Source organism: Petaurus breviceps, unplaced genomic scaffold (assembly GCF_028583685.1).
Source record: "Petaurus breviceps papuanus isolate PSGF00001 unplaced genomic scaffold, PetGlider_PUasm1.0 37, whole genome shotgun sequence".
Taxonomy (NCBI): Eukaryota; Metazoa; Chordata; class Mammalia; order Diprotodontia; family Petauridae; genus Petaurus; species Petaurus breviceps.
Window position 1 is genome coordinate 52,522,600 of NW_027186296.1, and position 21,937 is coordinate 52,544,536.

The 21,937-nt window shown below is 36.7% G+C and overlaps 1 protein-coding gene across 4 annotated transcripts in view; it reads left to right on the plus strand.

Moving 5' to 3' along the window:
• The window catches only part of IGF1R (insulin like growth factor 1 receptor), a 394,663-nt gene that overhangs the window by 355,389 nt on the left and 17,337 nt on the right, over positions 1-21,937 (plus strand). For all 4 annotated transcript variants that reach the window (XR_011170289.1, XM_069098499.1, XM_069098497.1 and 1 more), the window contains 6 exons: positions 69-174; positions 891-961; positions 6,225-6,454; positions 6,818-6,928; positions 12,313-12,472; positions 15,889-16,018. Coding sequence is in view for 3 of the 4 variants with exons in the window: in XM_069098499.1 (XP_068954600.1) it covers positions 69-174; positions 891-961; positions 6,225-6,454; positions 6,818-6,928; positions 12,313-12,472; positions 15,889-16,018 (808 nt within the window). In the remaining variant the exon portion in view is untranslated. The remainder of the gene's footprint in view (positions 1-68; positions 175-890; positions 962-6,224; positions 6,455-6,817; positions 6,929-12,312; positions 12,473-15,888; positions 16,019-21,937) is intronic.

Genomic DNA, 21,937 nt, shown 5'->3' on the forward strand with positions numbered 1-21,937 from the left:
AAATTCCATTAATTGGTTGAAATAACATTCTGTGTTACTTAATACACTTTATTTCCTCATATCTGCAGCACCTGACTACGAAAACTTCATTCACTTAATGATCGCTCTCCCCATCGCAGGATTATTTATACTTGGTGGAATACTGATAATGTGGTATGTCTACAATAAAAAAAGGTAAGAACTTCATGCTTCTTAAATTTTCATTGAATGTTTGAACATTACAATTGGAAGTCATGGCAGTTTGATATTTACCAAAAAGTAAAGAGACATTGTAAAGTCTTCTCATTGAGGACTTTAACTGTGAACCTTAAAAGGGGGGAGATGCCATAATGTAGCATGATCTTTAGTTTATATATTCTTTAAAGGAAAGTAAGATATGAACTTGTTGAAATCTTTCAGAATTGTTTTATATGTGGTGTTAAGTTTTTCCTTCTTTAAATAAAGCTGTTTCTCTTATTGAATCAACTAACTTTACCAAGTATAACATATGGCCCCCTTTGCCAAACAGCTTCTTTTATTCTAATTGAAGAAAAAAGTTTTGTTTTTTTTTTTTCCCTTTTTAGAGGAACTTAACAAATTTAGGAGTTTTTCCGAAGGTGATCCTTTCCATCTTTAGGTTTATGTAGCCCCCTCTGCTGTAACTGGGGCAAAATGGTCTTAAACTTCTAAAGAAACTAATGGAATTTTTGCAAAGATATATACTGGGCCACATATAGAAGAAGTTATGAGTATATTAGAGTTATTATATGACTCAAAGCTAGCCCTCTTCATCTCCTCTGTTAATACTTAATAGAATATATAAAGTAAGAGGTGTGAATGAAGAGGAAAGGCTAGGTAGAGATGGCATATGTGTAGGGTTTTGAAAATTTTTATTTTAAATCTTTTGACAGAAACAGTGACAGATTAGGGAATGGAGTCCTATATGCATCTGTCAATCCAGAGTACTTCAGTGCTGCAGATGGTAAGTGTTTAAACACATTTGAATGCATGTATGATTTCTAGATTTGAACTATTACTAATAGAAATGATGTGCTTCATAGTGTTGTAAAAATAATTATGAAAACTCACATTTATATAGAATTTTGAGGTTATAACTCAGTAAGAGGCCACCATGTGGCACAATGAATTAGACCCCAGAGTCAGGAAGACCTGAGTTCAAATCCACCCTATGAACTTAAAAAGTTGTATGACCTTAAGCAAGTTATTAAACCACCATCTGCTTCAGTTTCCTTATCTTTAAAGTTGAAATAATAACACCTACTTCCCCGTGGTTGTTATAAAGATTAAATAAGATAATAAAGCATTGACAGTTTTAAAGTAATATGCGAATACTAGTCGCTATTGTTATTCTTATTATTATTTTACAAACAGCCCTGTTGAGAGAGATTTCACAAGAATCCTTGTCACACTTATACCTAAGAGGTATAAGGAGAATGCTTTGCACAAAATCCTATTAAGTGATTGAAAACAGCATTGATTTTAATTGTCGTTGCTAATATTTTTTTTTTAAACCCAAGGTTAAAGAAGGGTGATATTATCCAAATGGTCCACTTGGTATTCTTCACTTCTAGAAATTTCAGTCATTGCTATAAAATAAAGAAATAGTCCAAAAAAATCACAGTAGTAGAGGATCTCAGTACGACACAGTAGAAACAGACTTCTGAATGTAACACATACAGTGATCATTTTAATTACATGAAATGTGAGGCTACAATTACAAAGATTCTTAAGCGATTCTAGATACCAGAATGTTTACATCTAGAAAAGAGACAATTATGATGTTTACAAAAGTATTTTAGATTCGGATAGTTTTTACATGTTTAAAATAATTTTTGTCTACTCAGGAGCATTCTTTGTAGTTTTCATAATTATGAATTTTCCTTATTAAAATCTTACCGGAATTTATTTTCTTCCATTCTCTCTTATTCCCCTCTTTCACCAGTATCATAAAGTTTACCTTCTCTCTGTCTCCTCTGTTTTCTTTTGACCATTACTAAATATGGTTTAGCAGGTCAGGTTTTTTGTTTTGTTTTAGATTTCACCAAAGGCCTATTATGATGCTTCTTCTTAGCATACAGGTCACAGTGGATCTCAAAGGCTATGCCAACATAGTACAACCTCCTTTGGATCCTGCCAAGCTGAAAAGCTTTGTGTATGGCCCCAGAAATAAACTGTGTTCCTGTCATCTAAGAACTATATATTTAATTTATGAAAAGTTCATCACTGTTTAGTTGTTGGTTTCCAAGTGATGCCTTTTGTTTTGGGCTACAACTCATAAATATTTCCTACTAATAATACAAGGAGGAGTTATAGGTAGTCTACATTAGTCGAGGGTCTGTTTCTATCAATGAAATTATGGCTTCTTGGTTTATTATAGCAAAGTGACCAAATCAGGACCCTGAAACAGAGAGCGATTGGTCATGTCTAGTGATATCGGAAGAGATAAGTAAATGTTCATGACTATTGAAGGAAGGATATGAAGAAAAAATTAGCTTTCTTCTCTAAGAGTTTAAGAAAAGAATAGGAAAAATGGAAGATCTTTTTAACACTATGAAAAATGACTAGTGATTATTATTAATATACTAGATGATATATGTGAAAGCATTTTTTAAAAATTAAAGTACCATATGAATGTAAGATGTTCTCATGTTTATATTAGCAAATAATTTAGAGTAAATATGAATTAGGGAAATAAAAGTTCATAGACTAGATGAGAAAATGAGGAATAATTTCCTATATCATCTTTTGTGTAGAAAAGACCACACCAAAAATATCCCAGACAGATGAGAATGTGTACTATTTCGGAATAAAACCAAACACAGAAGGTGCATGCATATTTGTAGCTTTGACAGTGAAATGTCAAGTAAGATTTAGGAATGCATTAATGTAGCAAAATAGACTCTGTGATGATTTTGATTTTACACCGAGGGAATAATGAATAATTCTGATAACTGAGGGTCTCTGTTCTGACTATTTTCAAAATGTCACTCAACCTACTTTAAAAACCTTAGTGTCAGCTAGACCGATTGGTTAAAACACTGTTACCTCATTTGAACCTAATTTCTCTAGCCCTTTGACAAGCAGAGTATATGTGTTTTCCTCAAAAGGTGACAAAATGACATTGTGATTCAGAAGTAGTTTTAAAAACCCACTTTTCCCCAAAAATGATCTTGTCTATAACCATTTTACAGAATACACTGAAAATATCCAACAGGAAAGAGCTGATAGCATTGTTCATGTAACCCTCCAGGTGACTGGGGAAGCTTATGACTTTTAGTTGAACTATATACTTTTTGGCTTAGTGTAGTAGTTTTCTCATGGATAAATATATAAAGGGAAGAATTTATTGACTTCAGAGGCCCTTTCCTCCAAGAAAAAAGTTTAACTGTTTTAAACTCCATGTTTTATTGTGTACTGCACAGTTAATTCTGATTAAAAAGCAAACCACTTTCCTGAGATAAATGGTTATGTACCCTGACTTTTATAGCCCCCAAGGGAGCATTGTAAATAGTCTTATCTATTGGGCAGTCTTGCATAGTTCTAATTTTAAGTGAGCTACCTCCTTATTTTTTAGTACGTGAACTATCTAAGCATATGGAGCGCAAACTTGAAATTTCTAAAGATTTGTATACTATGAGTATTAAATTCTTATGAAAGAAAGTTAGGAATTAGTTATTCCTGTGGGTGACTCTTGAGTGGTATTTATTCTATTTGCTGGTGCCTTGAAGACTTCGATCAGATGTAGTACTTGGGACCTGATTGTCTTATGGAGAAGCTATTAGCAATAACTGGAGTAAATACTGACAGAATTATTTTCTCTCCAATCAAGTGAGTTATCCTGAAGTACTTTGGTATCTGTACAAGTGGAACCACATAAGTGCAGTTACAAGCTCATTCTGTCCTAGTAGAGCCTTTTTGTCCTAACCACCACCCTCTCACCTAAGATATTGCATAATAAGAATGCCTTTTGGTACTAGTTTCAGCCAGTTCTTTGTTGGCACTATTATTAGCATTTATTTTACCTTAAACTTTCTACATCCAGATTTTGAGTAAATTGATATAACCCCTGGTTACTTAAAGTTAAAATGATCTGGAGTTTTATGTGTAGTGTCTTACATGTGGTAAGCACTCAATAAATATTTGTTAGAATAAAAATAAAATAAACCTGAAATAGCTGTCCTGCCCATTTTAGAGTTGTCCTCAATCCTCTTCTTTTCTGGTTTGGCTGCTGTCCACATGGATGAAGACTGGCAGGATACAAATTTTCTGAAATTCTTCCTATCCCTTTCCTTTTGCGAATCTCTTTTCTGCCTTCAGTTTATTTTGCCATTGGACAGTGAGCTGAACTAGAGAGCTATTGCTTCCTAAACTATATCTTGTCTAGTGCTTTAAGAGGCTCCAAAGGACCTCCCTTTAGGTTTTTCAACTATTCTTATGTGGATACTCTAAAGTAATTATTTGTGAAATTTAGAACATTTGAGTAAAACCAATATCCAGTATTATTGCAGTCTTTTCCATTAGTTCTACTCTAGTAGTTTATCTTAGCATGATGACCTTGTGATCTTGAAGCCTTAACCAGCAGAACACAGAACTGTTTTATTTATTTTGGGAAGAAGGGAAGGGGCAGTCATTTTTTTAAATTTTGAGTTCCAGATTCTCTTCCTTCCTTCCATCCTTTGAGAAGGCAAGCAGTATGATACCCATTATATATGTGAAATCATGCAAAGCATATTTCTGTCTTAACCATGTTGTAAAACAACAACAAAAAGTAAGAGAAATAAGGTAAAAAAAATGCTTCAATCAGCATTCCGAGTTCATTAGTTCTTTCTCTCTCTCTCTCTCTCTCTCTCTCTCTCTCTCTCTCTCTCTCTCTCTCTCTCTCCCTCTCCCTCTCCCTCTCCCTCTCCCTCTCCCTCTCCCTCTAGGTGGGTAGCATTTTTCATCATAAATTCTTTGGAATTGTTGAGGACTATTGTATTGATTGGAATAACTAAGCCTTTCACAATTGATTATCATTACAACATTACTGTTGTTATATACATTGTTTTTGTTCTGTTCATTTTATTTTGCATCCACTCATATAAACTTGCCCAAGTTTTTCAGAATCTGTTCCCTTCGTCATTTTTTACAGCACAATAGTATTCTGTCACAATCATATACTACAACTTTTTCATTTATTACCAAAAGAATAGATACCCTTTCAGTTTCTAATTCTTTGCCACCACAAAATAACTACTATAAATATTTTTGTACAAATAGGTCCTCTTCCTTTTTCTTTCATCTTTTTGCTATACAGACCTAGTAGCAGTATTACTAGGTCAAGGAATATGCATAGTTTTATAGCTGTTTGGGCATAAGTTTCAGATTTTTTTCCAGAATAGTTGGACACTGGAGTATAATAGGGGTGGCCAGATAGCACAGCGAGTAAGAGCACTGGCTCCAGTGTCGGGATGACCTGGGGATCGAATCTGGGCTCAGACACTTAGCACCCACCCAGAAATAACTGGCCGTGTAACCTTGAGCAAGTTGCTTAACCCCGATTGCTTAAAAAAAAAGAGTATATCAATGAGCCTATTTTTTCACATCTCCTCCAACATTTGCCATTTTCCTTTTCTGTCATGCTAGTGTAAGGTAGTACCACAGAGTTTTTAAAATTTTCGTTACTCTGATTATTAGTGATTTAGAGCATTTTTTCATATGACTATTCTTAACTTCAATTTCTTCTTCTGAAAACTATACAGAATACAGAACTTGACAAGGCCTAGCAGGCTGGAAAACCCTAGGCATGATAACAAAATTTGTCATCCTAAGGACCAGCTTAAGTTTAAAGAGGTCTCCTTCTAAAAATTTGACACCTAGGTGATGGGTGGTGGTGGTGGTGGTGGTTGTTGTTACTGTTTTTTAGTTCAGGATTTCATGTTTACTAAAGTATTGAGACTTTAGAATCTACATTGGTGGAAGAAAAAATGATATTACTGAAATCACAGATACATGAAATACTAAGATTTGCCAAGTTTACTGGCCGTTTTCATGTGAAGCTCTTGGAATACTAAAATGAACTAATGCCATTGTTTCCTGACATTATTCCTCTGTAGATTTTAGTTATTGATGTCCTGAGTAAATTGACTAGTGGCTTATCTGTTCTCTTGTTCATATGTTGGGAGAGTTTTCTTTGGTTTTCCCCTTAAATATATTTAAACAAAATACTTTCTATTCTTTTCCAGTATATGTCCCAGATGAGTGGGAGGTACCCCGAGAGAAGATCACCATGAGTCGAGAACTTGGGCAAGGTTCATTTGGGATGGTATATGAGGGAGTTGCAAAGGGCGTGGTGAAAGATGAGCCTGAAACCAGGGTAGCCATCAAAACAGTCAATGAAGCAGCAAGCATGCGGGAGAGAATTGAATTTCTCAATGAAGCTTCAGTAATGAAAGAATTCAATTGTCATCATGTGGTAAGAGGAAAGTCTTTATAGATGCTGCAGTGGGGGGGGGGGGGTGGGGGGAATCTGAAATGGAAAGACTGTGGGAAAAAAAAAGACTCCTTTTACTTCCTGTGTGTACATGTTTAGAGCTGACCTCTTAGCTACATGTTTTTAGAGATAGTATCCAGAAATCACTGATAATCCTCACTGTATATCTGCCTATGCATGCTACTTTACTAGACGTCATGAAGAGGACGTTAGACATAGCCCTCTTGTATTTTATGCTCTAAAACCTCTCCTTGTCAACTCACATTGAGTGGCAGTCTTAGCCGTAGATGATGAGAGCAAAGCTGTGTGAATTTAGTATCTGAGGCATCTGGTTTTCCCTTCCAGGTGAGATTGCTTGGAGTAGTGTCCCAGGGTCAGCCAACATTGGTCATCATGGAATTGATGACACGAGGGGATCTCAAAAGTTACCTCAGATCTCTGAGGCCAGAGACAGAGGTGAGTTATTATTTACATACCTTTAAAAACGATATCAACGTCAATTATTAGTGTTACTATTATTACTATTACTACTACTACTACCAGTGCCACTGCCACTTCTACTACTACCACCACCACTACCATCACCACTACCACTACTACTACTATCACTACCAGAAATACTAGTAGTATTGTTACCACTACTACTATAAGTGCTAGTACTACTACTTATACTACCACTATCACCACTACTAGTAATTCTACTATTACCATTACTACTAGTGATTCTGTTACTACTACCACCACCACCACCACTACTACTACTACTACCACTACCAATACTATAACTACTACATTTCTGTTCTCTTACCTGGGAGTTAAGAGACCTGTGTTGCTTTCCTTGCTCTACCACTCTTTTAGCTTTCTGGGACTTGGATAATCACTTTCCCTCCATGCCTCAGTTCTTTCACCTATAAAATGATGGCTGCACAAGGTAATTTTAGGTCCATTTCAGCTATTAAAGAGCCTATGATAATTTGTCTTCAGTGATAGATAGAATCTTTAAAACACTAGCCCATTTTCTAAGGTTTATAGTTATTTGTCACAGAAGTGGTTATAGTTAATTGATCTAAATAGTTTCCCAACCAGAGAATTTAGTATGTCCTTTCTGTAAAATCAGAAGTTGCATATAGTTTCTTCCCACCATTGCATCTGGAAAATTGACTAGGAGGGTATTTAAAAATAAATTCACCTCCTTCTTCCCTACCCATGTGCAAATGCCATCACCGTATTCATGAAGCCTTCATGCTTGAGGCATGTATCCTTGTGACTATGTAGCTAGATTAGAATCCCCTCTTCACAGCACTGAAGATTTATCTTGCTTAGAGTTTAAAATAGAAAACAACACTTAAGTCTTACATTAGTTTATGTTTTCACTGAAATTAATACAAACCAACAGTTTGGGCTGTGAGTTCAAATTCCCATTCCACCAGTGACTTTTGGAGCCATTTTTAGGTGTCCCTCAGTGTCCCAGTTACCTAAGCCTGTGTCAGGCATGAATAAAAATTAATATCTTCTAAAGCAAGTCACTAGATGAATGTTTAATAATGATACCAGCCACATTAGCAGACTTTGGGCATGAAATTTCACATTTTTAAATGCAACAGACTAACTGTTTCGGTTGTGCCTGAGAAGAGTTTAAAATTCTTTGTAGCGTTGACCCTGTTTTGCCAATTGCTGTGTAGGTGAACCTTTCCACTCCCTAAAGTTTGGGATTCACTCTGCAGAAATCTCTTTATCCATATCTCTCCTGAATTCTATTAGCTTTTCTCCATTTGAGCACATTTTTTATTTTATTTTTCATTAAATATGAACCTTTACCACCTCCCAAGTGGAACTTTCTTCATTTTAGTTCCAAAGAATGATTCACTTCTGATTTCATTGTCTCTTTAACAGTCTGTATATATAACTCATCAAGGACTTTGAATGTGATGTCCTTGATGGCACAAATAACTATAAGTCCCTGCTTTGAAAATGTGTCTGTACCACATTTTGAAAACCATTGATATACAATTCCAGTTTAGCTTTTAAGACTTACAATGTGTGATTTTTATTATTGAATGATGGTTTATTGGAAAATTAAACTTGTAGGAAAAATTCAGTTGTGTTCCAGCTTAAATTGAGAGGAAAAACTTCATTAACAGTGAAAGGTTATAAGTACATCTCTTTCCCAAACAATTTTAAGAGGGTCCAGAAGGAGCTTTCAAGCCCTCTACTTTCTCTTCTTTTCTCTCCAACTACCCCCTTGCTCCACCACTTTTCCTGTTAACTACCAATTCCTTGCTCAGAGACTGGGTGTTAGAAGACCTGGATAGTCTTCCACTAAATAGGTTTATGACCATTGGAAAGTCATACTTCTATGGAAATGTTTCCTAATTTGTAAAATGAGGATATTAAACAAGATGATCTTCATGATGGCTTCCTAGTTCTATGATTCTGAAGCAATTCGTTTTCATTTATTGTCACCTTTTGAGATATTTGGCCAGCTATATGGTGCAGATAAAGTGCTGGACCTGGAGTCAGGAGTCAGGAAGACTCATTTTCTGAAGTTCAAATCTGGACTCAGACGTTTAGTAACTGTGTGACCGTGGGCAAGTCACTTACCCATGGTTTGTCTCAGTTTCCTCACCTGTAAAATGATCTGGAGAAGGAAATGGCAAACTACTCCAGTATCTTTGCTAAGAAAACTCCAAATGGAGTCATGAAGAGTCAGACATGGTTGAAATGACTCAACAACGACAACAAGGTGCTTAAAATGAGAGTTCTGGCTCAGCCATACTCCCCTAGTATACCTACACCTCTTAAATAGCTCTCAAAGGCTAAATAATCCCTACTTACCAGAATGTATGGTGAAAGAGCTGCCATTTATCACAGAACTGAAACAATGCATCAGCATTGTAATTGATCAAAATTAAGCCTTATAGTCTTTCTATTTTGAGATCAATTATGGATTACAGTTTTTCAGTAAACACATACACTGTGTTTAAGGCAGTGGTTTTCAAGGTGTGGTCTGGGGATCACTTTGGAAGTCCCTTTCATGGGTTCTATGAGGTAAAAATTGTTTTCACAACAGTACTAAGACATTTTAATTTTGAATCCAGCAACTACCTATAGATAAGCCCTCATAAATAAATGCTCTTTGGGTTGGGGAGGAAGGTGTCTCTCAGTGATTTTTAAAAATGTAATGTGTACACTCCAAAAGTGCAAACTTTTTGAGACCAGAAGTTTGAGGAATGCTGCCTGAGGTACCAAAAACTTAGGAAAATATTTGATCAAGAGAAGAAAAGATAATAAAAATTTATTTATAAAACTATTGATCCTTGTCTTTGAGGAATACAATGGTGGCTTCAGAGACAGTTACTATAATTAAATAGTTGAAGAATTGGTCTCTTTATACTTAGCTCAGTGTGGGCATCTCACAAGGTATGAAATTCACTTTTTTCCTTTGATGTATATAGAGAAAAGAGAGGTTGATCAATGAGATCCAAAAATGTACTTTAAAAAAATTTTTTCTCAAAGTTATGAATAGATTAGAGTTGCACTTTCCTTACTACTTAAGTTACAGATTATATGTTAAAATTCAATTTTTGTTATGTTGGTTTTTATTTTTTTAAAGTAGGGGCAGGGAGTTCACAGGGTTGAGAAGCTCAAATACTATAAAGGGAAATGACTTCTGAACTACAGACTATTATAGAAGTGTGAGGTATCAGCAGGAGGAGAAGGAAGGCATTATATATTATCAGAGTTTTCATGTAGTTAATAAAGTGAATGCTTTTGAATAGAGGCAGGAAAAAAAATGAGATCTTAATTTCCAGACTCACATCTCCAACTTCCTTCAAACATCTTGAACTAGATGTCCCGGAGACATCTTAAACTCAATTAAACCCATTAAACATCTTAAACTGAACTTACGGTCTTTGCCCAAAACTCTTCCCACACCGGTTTTGAACTGTATAACTGTCAAGGGTATCGCCACCCTCCCAGTTGCTCAGATTCCATTCCAGGTGTCCTCTCTTCAGTTTCTCATTTTCTTCCACTTTCCATATTCAGTCTGCTGCCAAGACTTACTAATTTTGCCTTCTTACCTTCTTTCGGATATGCTCCTTTCTCTCTTCTGACTCTGCCATCACCCTGCTACAAGTCCTCATCACCTCAAACCCCCAGACTATTGCAATCCCCAACTGGTGAGTCTGCCTACCTCAAGGCCCTCCCCACACCAGTTTGTCCTGTATTCATTTGTATAGTAATTCTTCCTAAAGTGCATATCTGACCTTGTCACACATATCCCCCACTCCCATTTAATAAATTCCAGTGGCTCCCTATCACATCTGAAATCAAATATAGAATCTTCCCTTTGATATTTGAAGCCCTTCACAACCTGGCCTCTTCCTGCTTTTCCTGTGTTCTTACACCTTACTCCCCCTCCATGTATTCTGTGATCGCGTGACTCCATGCCATGTTTCACATGGGACACACACATCTCCAGACCCTGATCATTTTCACTGCCTATTCTCTATGTTTGGAAACTCTTTCTACCTTCTGGTTTCCCTAGTTCCCATTAAGTCTCATCTAAAATCCCAGCCTCTTTAAGAAACTTTTATCTCAGGGCAGCTAGGTAGAGCAGTGAGTAGAGCACCAGCCCTTGAGTCAGGAGGACCTGTGTTCAGATCGAGCCTCAGACACTTAACACACACACACACACACAAAACTAGCCATGTGACCTTGGGCAAGTTACTTAACCCCAATTGCCCTCAAAAAAAAAAAAGGCAAAAAAAAAAAGAAGCTTTATCTCAGAGGCAGCTAGATAGCACAATGAATAGTGCACCAGTCCTGGAGTCAGGAGGATCTGAGTTCAAATCTGACCTCAGACACCTAGCACTTACTAGCCATGTGACCTTGGGCAAGTCACTTAACCCCAATTGCCTTGCCTTCTTTCCTCCCAAAACAAGACCAAAAAAAAAGCCTTATCTCTAATTTGTCCTGTATATATTTTGTGGTACAGAGTTGTTTGCATGTTGTCTGTCCCACTAGACTATGAACTGCTTGAGAATAGGAAGCATCTTGCGCCTTTCTTTGTAACCCCAGCACTTAGCACAATGCCTGGCATATAGGAGACACCCAGTAAATAGGGCAGCTAGGTGTGCAAGTGGATAGAGTGCTGAGCAATGCTTACTAGCTGTGTGACCTTGGGCAAGTCACTTAACCCCAGTTGCCTTGTCTTCCTCCCCCCCCCAAAAAAAAAGAAAAGTAAAAAAGCAAATGGTAATTGACTGAGTGGTTACTTATGTAAATCAGAAATTTAAATGTAAAAAGGGAAATTAAAAGGAATATAAGGAAGTTTATGTGGAAATTGAGAAAGGAGATCTATATATATATATATATATATATATATATATATATATATATATATATGAAGATTTGTCCTGTTTTTCAAAAACATACACATTAAAATGAATTTTTAAATGACCTTCTCTTAGCTATATTTTGTCCTTGGTAAACCATTGAATTAAAAGGAGTATAAATTTCTAGGTGCTCGAGTAAAATAGAATTCTTAATACCAAAAATTGCTTGTTTCACTTTAAACATTTTATGTACTTCCCAAAATAGAAATCCCTGGTCTAAAGGAGTGCTAATTGGCGTTTCTCGTTGTAGCTGAGCTTGATGTGGTTAGGGAGTGAGCACATGATTTTACCACTAAGCAGATGCTATGGTCTACATAATAACATGCTGATTCCTTAGCAGGCTGACTTGTGGTGATAGGATTGAGAAAAGGCATTACAGCTTTTGAAAGGGACAAATTCCCAGTTTTTCTCACATTTGAATCCTTTATTGCTGTCCATCAGAATAATCCATGCCAGATGCTTCCAACCTTAAAGAAGATGATTCAGATGGCTGGAGAGATTGCTGATGGCATGGCATATCTCAATGCCAACAAGTTTGTCCACAGGGATCTTGCCGCAAGGAATTGCATGGTCGCCGAAGATTTCACTGTCAAAATCGGAGGTGTGTTCTTTACCTTTCCAGCTTTGCAGCTATGTCAAGGACATAGTCTTTTACATTTCTGATACATTTTTGTATTAATATAGATTTAGTTAGGTTTTGGAAGTACTTTTGCTATTTTTTGGGGGGGGGGGCGAGGTTGTTTGTTTTTAAAGGAAAAATGTTACTCTTGGAAATGGCATGTTTGTCTCCATATTCAGGGTTTGTATGATCATTTCCAGGGATGATAGCTGGGAATTTAGTGTAGTGTATGTACTATATGGGTCTGTATATTTTGAATATATGATGGCAATAGCCCTGCAAAAGTTCAGCTAATTTTGTTATCTGCAATTGTTCTCATTTCCCTCTTCCAAGGTATCATATGTTTTGGCCCTAGACAGGCTGTTGAAATTATCTTTCCAGACACTTCCATTCTGTCTTACATAGCCCTTGTTTGTGGTAGCGTTCCTATACTGTTAAACATAGATTCCCCCAAGTCAAAGACTCCCCAAACTTTTGGGGGTTGGTATGTATATAAATTCCTGATAATTAAATTTATGATCCAAATAGGGAAAGATGTGCCCCTGTCAGGAGATAGGGGAGAGTCAGGACCTCACTTAGAGACCTATTTGATAAGCCACAACAACAAAACAAAAGCAGAGCTCCTAAGTGAATTTTAGGTCGCTGGCTAGTAATGTTGTTTCTAGTGATCAGTGTTTCCATCTTAAGTGTACTTATTTTTAGTATGCACCAAGAAAAACAGACACCAAATAAAACTGTGATGTTGCTGTGGAAACAGCCTAGCTTTTTCGCTTTCATCTGATGGTTCTGATAAGCACAAAGGAAAAGTCATAAGAAAAATAGTATAATCCAAGAAAACTATTTCACAAGTTAACTTTTTCCTTTATTTTCTCTATAGTTTTTATGAAATTTTTTCCTACCCCCACCACTCCCAAAGTCATTTAACTATAATTTTTAAGTGATACATTTTACAGTTTACCCTCAGCCCCCTCCCCTCAGGGAATTATGACTAGCTCCTAAAGAATTATTTCAAAAGCAGGTGTTTCTTCATTTGCTCTTACAAATAAAACTGTGCTACAGAGTAAACGAATAGGTTAAACAAAACCATGATTGTCATGAAATATTCATTCAGTACCTGCTAGCATGTGAACCTAGATTATGTATCATACAAAGCATGGCTGCTGTCAAAGACCTTGTTGCAGAAGTTATAGTACACATGGCACACATAGACTAGCCAGCAGTGGCTGAGAACCATTTTTCTGGGGTTTTCACCAAGAGTAGAAGAGGTGAGCAGAGGGGCTCAGTGATTAGAGCACCAGCCCTGGAGTCAAGAAGACTTGAGTTCAGATCTGGCCTCAGACACTTAACACAAAAACTAACCGTGTGACCTTGGGCAAGTCAATTAACCCCAATTGCCCTCCAAAAAAAAAAAAAAGAAGAAGAGGTGAGCAGGGAAATGTGAGTACAAAAAAGAGATGAATGGGTAAGCATGAGGGCCTTTGGAGGGTGGTTATTCTTTTCTCTTATTATATATCCTACTCTCATTTAATAAAAACAACAACAAAAAACCTAAGTGATTTTATTAAGTTGGAAATGTACCAAGGCATCATGTTAGATGCTTGTCTATTTTTTTTCACCCCACCTTTTAAGTTTCTTTTGGCCAATCAATGTTTATTAAGCACCTGCTAGGTTCCAGACATTGCGCTAAGTGCTAACGACCTTCATCCTCAGCTGGGACTTCTATTAGCTGTATGACCCTAGGCAAGCCATTTAACCTCAGTTTGCCTCAGTTTCCTCAAATTTAAAATGGAGGTAATAATAATCGTAAAGAGCTTAAATTAGCACAGTGCCTGGCACATAGTCAAATATTAGCTATTATTAAATATTATTATCACTGTGATTATCATCCTTATTGTCATTACTTCTTGTCAATTTTTTGCAGATATTTTCTTGAAATTGCCTTGTTTTTCTCAAATTTAAAATTTTGCATTAAGCAAAAACTTTATAGTCTTTCCTCAATAGAAAGACCTAGCATTCCTTCTTCCTTCTCTCCCTCTCTCGCCACTTGACCTCCATGCCCCAGCCCCCATCTTCTGATTTGTGTTGACACTAGATTAATTTAGAGGGCAGAATCTTGAACTCACAAATGTTTTACCAGAGCAGTGTTTCATGTATCAGGAAGGGTATATGCTCATTTTTAATAAAAGAAAGTTTATTAGCCTATAACACAGTACAGGAAAATAATATTAAGGTCCAAGATGCTCTTGTACTTTTAAAACCTTTGCATTCTTTCAGAAATGAGCTTAACCTGTTGAGGAAATAGAAAATAGATATGAAGATTTAAAAAAAACAAAGTTACCATGAAAAAGGAAGGGTTGATGTATACTAATATTTTAGATAAAGTAACCTGGAAAGGAATTAATTTAGGCTTAAAGGAGAACCAGATGTCATATTTACATACCATCTGCTAAGGACATGGAAATAAGGGAAACTTGAACAACTGAATGAGATTGATCCATTGAAAACCATTATTGAATAATAATCTTACATAGCTTGTAAATAACAACTTTGTTAGGACTCTCACTATGAGTAGATGTAATCCTTCCTGCTTATGGTTGGGGTGAGTGGAGAAGGCTGGAAGGTCTCTTGAGCTCAGTAATTCTGAGCCGCAGTGGGCTGTGTTGTCCAATATCACCACAAAGTTCAGCATCAAGAATAGGGGAGCCTCCAGGTTGTCTAAAAGGAGCAAACCAGGCCAAGCCAAATTGTAATAGGCCAGAACTCCCATGTAGATCAGTGGTGGGATCAGGATCATGAGTAGCCCCCATACTTCCAGGCTGAGTGAGATGGAAAGAGATCCAGTCTTTTTTTTTTTTTAAGGTGTGGGGTGGGAAGAATCTTAACATGTCATTTGGTTATTTGTAATCCTGAATGTCAGTGCCTCATCTCCACATAATACTATGATCCTCTTTTCTTAGAATGGTAATAACATGAAGTGAATTTTTCTTTAGGTAAATTTTGAAAGAGATTAGTTTTCTTTATGGATTAAGAATCAATTTTTTATAATATCAAGCTTTTATAAATCACATCTTTACTTTAAATGCTCTGATATTTCACTATTTAAAGGAACTCTATGGTAAACTTTGAAAAGCAAAATATTGAGATCTTTCTTTTCTTGACAATAAATCATCCTTTAATTTGTTGACATTTAGAATTTTTAATATCTAGTTTTATTAATGTGAATTACACCCATATTTAACTGTTAGTAGCATGCATTCATATCATATCCATTCTGTTTGGTGCTTTTAACAAAGTAGTGGCTGACATGAATGATCACATGTTTATTATTTGTCTTCATTTCTCTTCTAAAGAACTGCTTGAATAATTTAAGTCCATTATTCCTTCTTTCAATTTTATAGATTTTGGTATGACAAGAGATATCTATGAAACCGATTACTACCGAAAAGGAGGTAAAGGATTATTACCCGTTCGCTGGATGTCTCCAGAGTCACTTAAGGATGGAGTCTTCACAACACACTCTGATGTTTGGTAATGAAATTTCATTTAACAAAAACTCATTCTGTCTCTACAAATCATACCAAATCAAGCTTAAATGTTTACCTCTTTCTCCTGTTGCTTTTATATCACTCCATTCCCAATTCTTGTTGTATTATTGAGTCTAGTTTCCTTAATGCAATGCACTCTCTGGAATTCCTGTTATCAGTATGCCAACTAAAGAAGAAATTAATCTTTGAAACTTTAAAGCCTGAGGTGGGGAGGACTGATGAGACTATCATTCTCATAAGTCATTTGGAAGGAGGCTAACTTAGGTCATTCTTCCAGGAATGAAGGTTTTTCAGAGCCAAACACACATATATACATACATCACTGTATTCATATTTTTCATTCTTTTATCTTTCAAGCATCTCTCTCATTCTATATGTACTTGGATATATGTATCAATCACTAAACATTTATTAATTTATTAATTACCACGTACCAGACACTGCTAAATACTGGGGATACAAAAAGGGGTAAAAGACAGTCCCTACCTTCAAGAAGTTCACAGTCTGATGGGGGAGACAACATGCAAACAAATGTATACAATCTATATATAGCATAAATAGGAGATAATTAACACAGAGAAGGCACTAGAATGAAGAAGAGTTGGGAAAGTCTTGCTACAAAAGATGGGATTTTGGTTGGGATTTAAGAGAAGCTAGTAGGTTGAATTGCAGTGCTAGGCATGGGGAACAGCCAGAGAAAATGTCTAGATCCAAGGGATGGAGTGTTGTATACGTGGAACAGTAGGAAAGCCAGTGCTGCTTGATTACAGAGTAGGTGGAGAAGAGTACATATGGTATAAGAAGACCAGAAAGATAGGAGGGGCCTAAGTTAAGAAGGTCTTTGAATGCAAAAAAGATTTTGTATTTGATCCTGGAGGTGATAGGGAATCACTGAAGCTTATTGAGTTGGCGGAGGTGGGGGGAGGAGGGAGTGACATGATGGACTAGTGCTTTAGGAAAATTACTTGAGAGGTGAAAGAGAGGATGGACTGAAGCAGGCAAACCAACCAGCAGGCTGTTGTAATAGTCCAAGCATAAGGTGATGAGGGCCTGCTCTAGAGTGGTAGCAAGAGAAGAGAAGGGAAGGTATTCTTTCCAAGAGACATAGCAAAGGTGAAATCAACAGGTCTTGGCAACAGAATGGGGGATGGGACATGGTGAGAGATAGTGAGGGGTCAAGGGTGACTCTTAGGTTGGGATCTTGAGGGACTTGGAGGATGGTGTGGCCCTAGACAGAAATTTAAAAGTTCAAAAGTGGGGAGATCATTTAGGGAGAAAGATAATGAGTTCCATTTGGACAGGTTAAGTTTAAGATGTCTATTGGGCATCAAGTTTGAGATGCTTGAAAGGTAGAGGGAGAGGTGAGATTGCAGGTGAGCAGAGAAGTTGGATAAGGAGGATCCAACAAGGGAGACAGGAAAGGAGTGGTTTGGTAGGAGAAGAACCAGGAGAGAATGGGAAAGAATCAAGGAGGAGAGGGTGATCAATATTGTCAAAAGCTACAGAGGCCAAGGAGAATGAGAATTGAGAAAAGAGCATTAGATTTGGCAACTAAGAGATCACTGGTATTTTGGGGAAGAGGAGTGTGGGTAGAATGATAAAGTTATAAGTCAGACTCTAAGGGGTTAAGAAGAGTGAGAAGAGAAAAATTGGAGGCACCTATTACAGATGGACTTTGCATAGAATCTAGCTATACAAGGCAGAAGAGATCTAAATTCAAGTGATAATTTTTTTTTTCAGAATGGAGGAAGATGTGGGCATATTTGTAGGCAGCAGAGAAGGAGACAATAGACAGAGAGTAAAAATAAGTGATAGAATGGGAACGATAGAGGAGACGGTCTTAGAGGAGATGGCGTGGAATGGGATTGCTTGAGCAAGTAAAGGGGCTAGACTTGGTAAAGAGTAAGGCCAGTTCATCATATGAAATGGGTGGAGGAAAAAGTAGTGGAAGGCACCTGATGTGAAATGTGAAGGAGGAGGAGGAAACTCATGGTAAATGGCCTCTTTTTTTCTGTAAAATATGAGGCAAGGCTCTCAGCTCACAGGGTGGTGGTGGGGAGGGGCAGCTGTGAGAGGTTTGAGGAGGAATGAATAGTTTTGGAAGAGACACTGTGAAGAGTGGCATGGGGTAGGCAAGCATAACGGGAATGCCTAGCAGCAGTGAGGACCCATTTGAGGTTATGTAACATAAATTTGTAAAGAACCCAGTCAGAACATTTATGTGATTTTCTTTACCTTCATTTAGCAGCATGCATGTAGGAGTGAAGGCAAGGAACAGTGAGAGGGATTTTGAGATAATGACAGTATAGAATTGAATTGGTTCACCAAAGGGTCAAGATAGGGAAAAGAGGAGAGAGTAAATACTGGAGGTCACAGTGCAGATGAGGAATGGGATTTTTTGAGGAAGGCAAAAGGAGAGGTGAAAAGCTAATAGATTATTGTTGGATGAGAGGATTTTGGAATTCTCGAAGGTAGAGGTAGTATTTTTATGGGTGATGGCAAGATCAAGGCTTTGACCAGCTTGGTTATGTGGCTGATGTAGAGTACAAGAATAGGTCATGGGAAGGGAATCGGTTGAGGAAATGGATGGTTAGGGTGTTTGAGGAAGAGTCATTATGACTTTTTAAGTTCCCTAGTATGAGGGCAGGAGTTGGGGAAAAGGGAAAAATTAGAAGCCTTATACTGAATTCATTGAAGAAGGATGAGGAATGACCTTGAAGTCACTTGTACATGTATTTATGTATCTTGTACATATATTTATAAATCTGAAAATGTACATGTACTTCTACATGTTATATATCTGATTTGTACATGTATTTACATATTTGAAAATATATATAATGCCACCTTAGAGTTATATAGTTCCTTACCATTTATGAATTTCTTTCATGTGCACTGACATGCATATGTCTGATTCCTTTCTCTTTTCCTCCCTTCCTAAAATCCTTTAATTTTTATGGATACCATGTTCATTCATATAGGACTTTGCTGTCATATACAGTATCTCATTTGATCTCCACAACAGCACTCTGGAATAGCTGGGACAGGTTCTTATTTATCCCCATTCTAAAATGAGGAATTTGCTATTCACAAAGATCAGTACAAATTGGTTAAGTGGTATAGTTGGGATGCAGGCCCAGGGTCTTTTGACCCCTATTTAGTGCCTTTACTACTACAAATCTTGAATTGCCTTTTAAAAAAAAAAAATATATATATATATATAAAGTTCATGTGTCTTTATTATGTTTCCCATTAGTTCCATCTGTTTTTTTTTTTCCTTCAGTAGGCATACTTGGTTGCTGACTCATAGGTAGAATGAGACACAAAATATCTTCCTTCTTAATAAAAGTCTCAGTATCGTAGCTTTGGACAAGTTCAGAGAATTCAAGCTCTGCCTCTTCTTTGTCCTCCTTTCTCGGCAAGTTTGTAGATGGGGAGTCAGTTTCTAAAACATAACTGAAGGTCTTGGCAAATAGTTGGCCATTCTGGCACATCAGCTTCCCAAAGTATCACATGGTTTCTTGGCTTTGCTAGCAAGGGATCTTATTGCTTATGTGTTGTTTACTTCCAACTGTCTGGATGACAACACAGAAGAACCATTTAAATAGTAACCTACATCAGTTTTTTAACCTCATGAACCTCTAAGGGCTCAGGACTTTTTTTTTTGAGTCAGGTGCCTATTAGAAATAGCATTTAATTATGACACAGCAAAATATTGTTGCTTCATTGTGAGGTCAAATGTTGGAACTTTAGTGAAATAAGAATGTCCAAGAAGGAGCCTTTCCACTTACCAAATCAATCCCATTTTTAGAGATTAGAGGTGAGGGGAAAAAAAAGCAAGTTGTTTTTATTCCAGTACTACTTAGCTAGTTTTTTTTTTTTTTTAAAGCAATTGGGGTTAAGTAACTTGCTCAAGGTTACACGGCCAGTTATTTCTGGGTGTGGTGCTAAGTATCTGAGCCCAGATTCGATCCCCAGGTCATCCCAACACTGGGGATGGTGCTCTTACTCACTGTGCTACCTGGCCACCCCTACTTAGCTATTTTTGCTAAAACAGTCATGAAGGGACAGATGTTTACTGCCAATTTCCCATTTTACTACTTGGCCAAATAGAATCAATTAGAAAAAAATACAGAAGCAAAGTAAGTGTCAAGTATTCTTTTTTTTATTAAATATTAAAGCATTCAAGTTTCTTCTTCTACAGACTTTGAGGATTAGCTTATCGAGGTAGGAATTATACATCTCATATATGCTACTACCCCGATTGTGAAGTAAGGTTGCCTTCTCTTGAAGGCATCTAACCCGTCATAGTCCTGAATCTTTTTAACATATTTGCAACTAAAGAGAATCTCATATAACCTTAATGCAAGGGATCTTGGAATCACTAATCAAAAAAAGATTCTATATTCAAAGTGCAAACCTTGCAACTCTATAGTTGACACCTATTGTTATTAGTGAATCTTAGCATCCAAAGAATTGAGTCCAATACAAATCTGTATAAAAATCTGTTCTGTAGTATTCCTTATAAGGGCAGCTAGGTGACTCAGTGGATAGAACGCTGGTCCTGAAGTCAAGAAGATTGCTCTTCCTGAATTCAAATCTGTCCTCAGATACTTATTAGCAGTGTGACCCTGAGCAAGTCACTTAACCCTGTTTGCCTCAGTTTCCTCATCTGTAAATGAACTGGAGAAGGAAATGGCAAACCACTCCAGTATCTTGGCCAAGAAAAGCCCAAATGGGGACACAAAAAGTCAGATATAACTGAAAGACTAAACAATAATAACAAAATATCCCACATAGGTGAAACTATTTTAATCTTTGGTTGAATACTTCCAGTGATGGGAAGCTCATTCATTTATGAGTCAGTACATTTCTCTGTTTGACAACTCTAGTTGTCATAAAGTTCATTCTTATGTTGAAGTAAAACTTCTTTCTCATAGGTTTTAACTGCTGTGCCTAGCTGTTCTGCCCTTTGGAACACAAGTGTCAAGCCTACGTCCCTCATGGGTAGAAACAGATTAAAATGTAATTGGGAAATGTTTAACAGAATAAATAAAAATACAACATAGGTCATGTTCATTTGTGGTTTCCTAAGTCACTATAGGTTTTGTGGACAGGGATCCTTTATGTTTGAGTTTGACACCATTGCTCTAGAAATCAATTCAAATTATCTATTAAGTAGGAAATCTACTTTCTATAAGACAATCTTTTTCCTATATTTCATCCCTTCAAAGATTTGAATAGAGTTATGTTTTTTCCTTATGGTCTTTTCTTTGGACTAAAATCCCAGTTCCCTTTCAGTTGTTCCTTGTGTAGCTTGGATTCTGAATTTTGAGTCTCCATCATGATGGGCCTCTTTTGAATGCTAAACAATTTTCCAGTATGTCTTTCAAAAGAGCTTACTGACATTTGAAGAGAATATTCCATATATCAGTCATTTCAACAAATTTTTGTGGAATATCTTTGTGTAAGGCCCTAAAACATGAACTACATTCTTTAAGAGTATTCTCCTACAGCATTGCCTATTAATGCAGCTGTGGATTATTTAATATTAACTTAAATAGCTGGTGTTTCATGTTGTTGGCTTATGTTCGCGTCTAAGCTTCTGTCCAAAAGTTTTCCATATTTCTCTGAACAAGAATGATGCATCAATGCACTCTTTTAAAATTTACTATGATTTCTAGTAGTCAGTTTACTGCCAGTATATAATATGAAGTGCCCTTTGGTTTGTACATTTCTGTATGTCAATGTATCAGCATTGATAATCCTCCCCTTCCTTTTCCAAGTGACTCCAGGTCCAGATAACCAACATTACATTTGATTGGGGAACAATTTTTATTTTACACAATCCTTATACCTACACAGTATGGACACTGAAAATGCTGTGTTTATATGTGTGGGA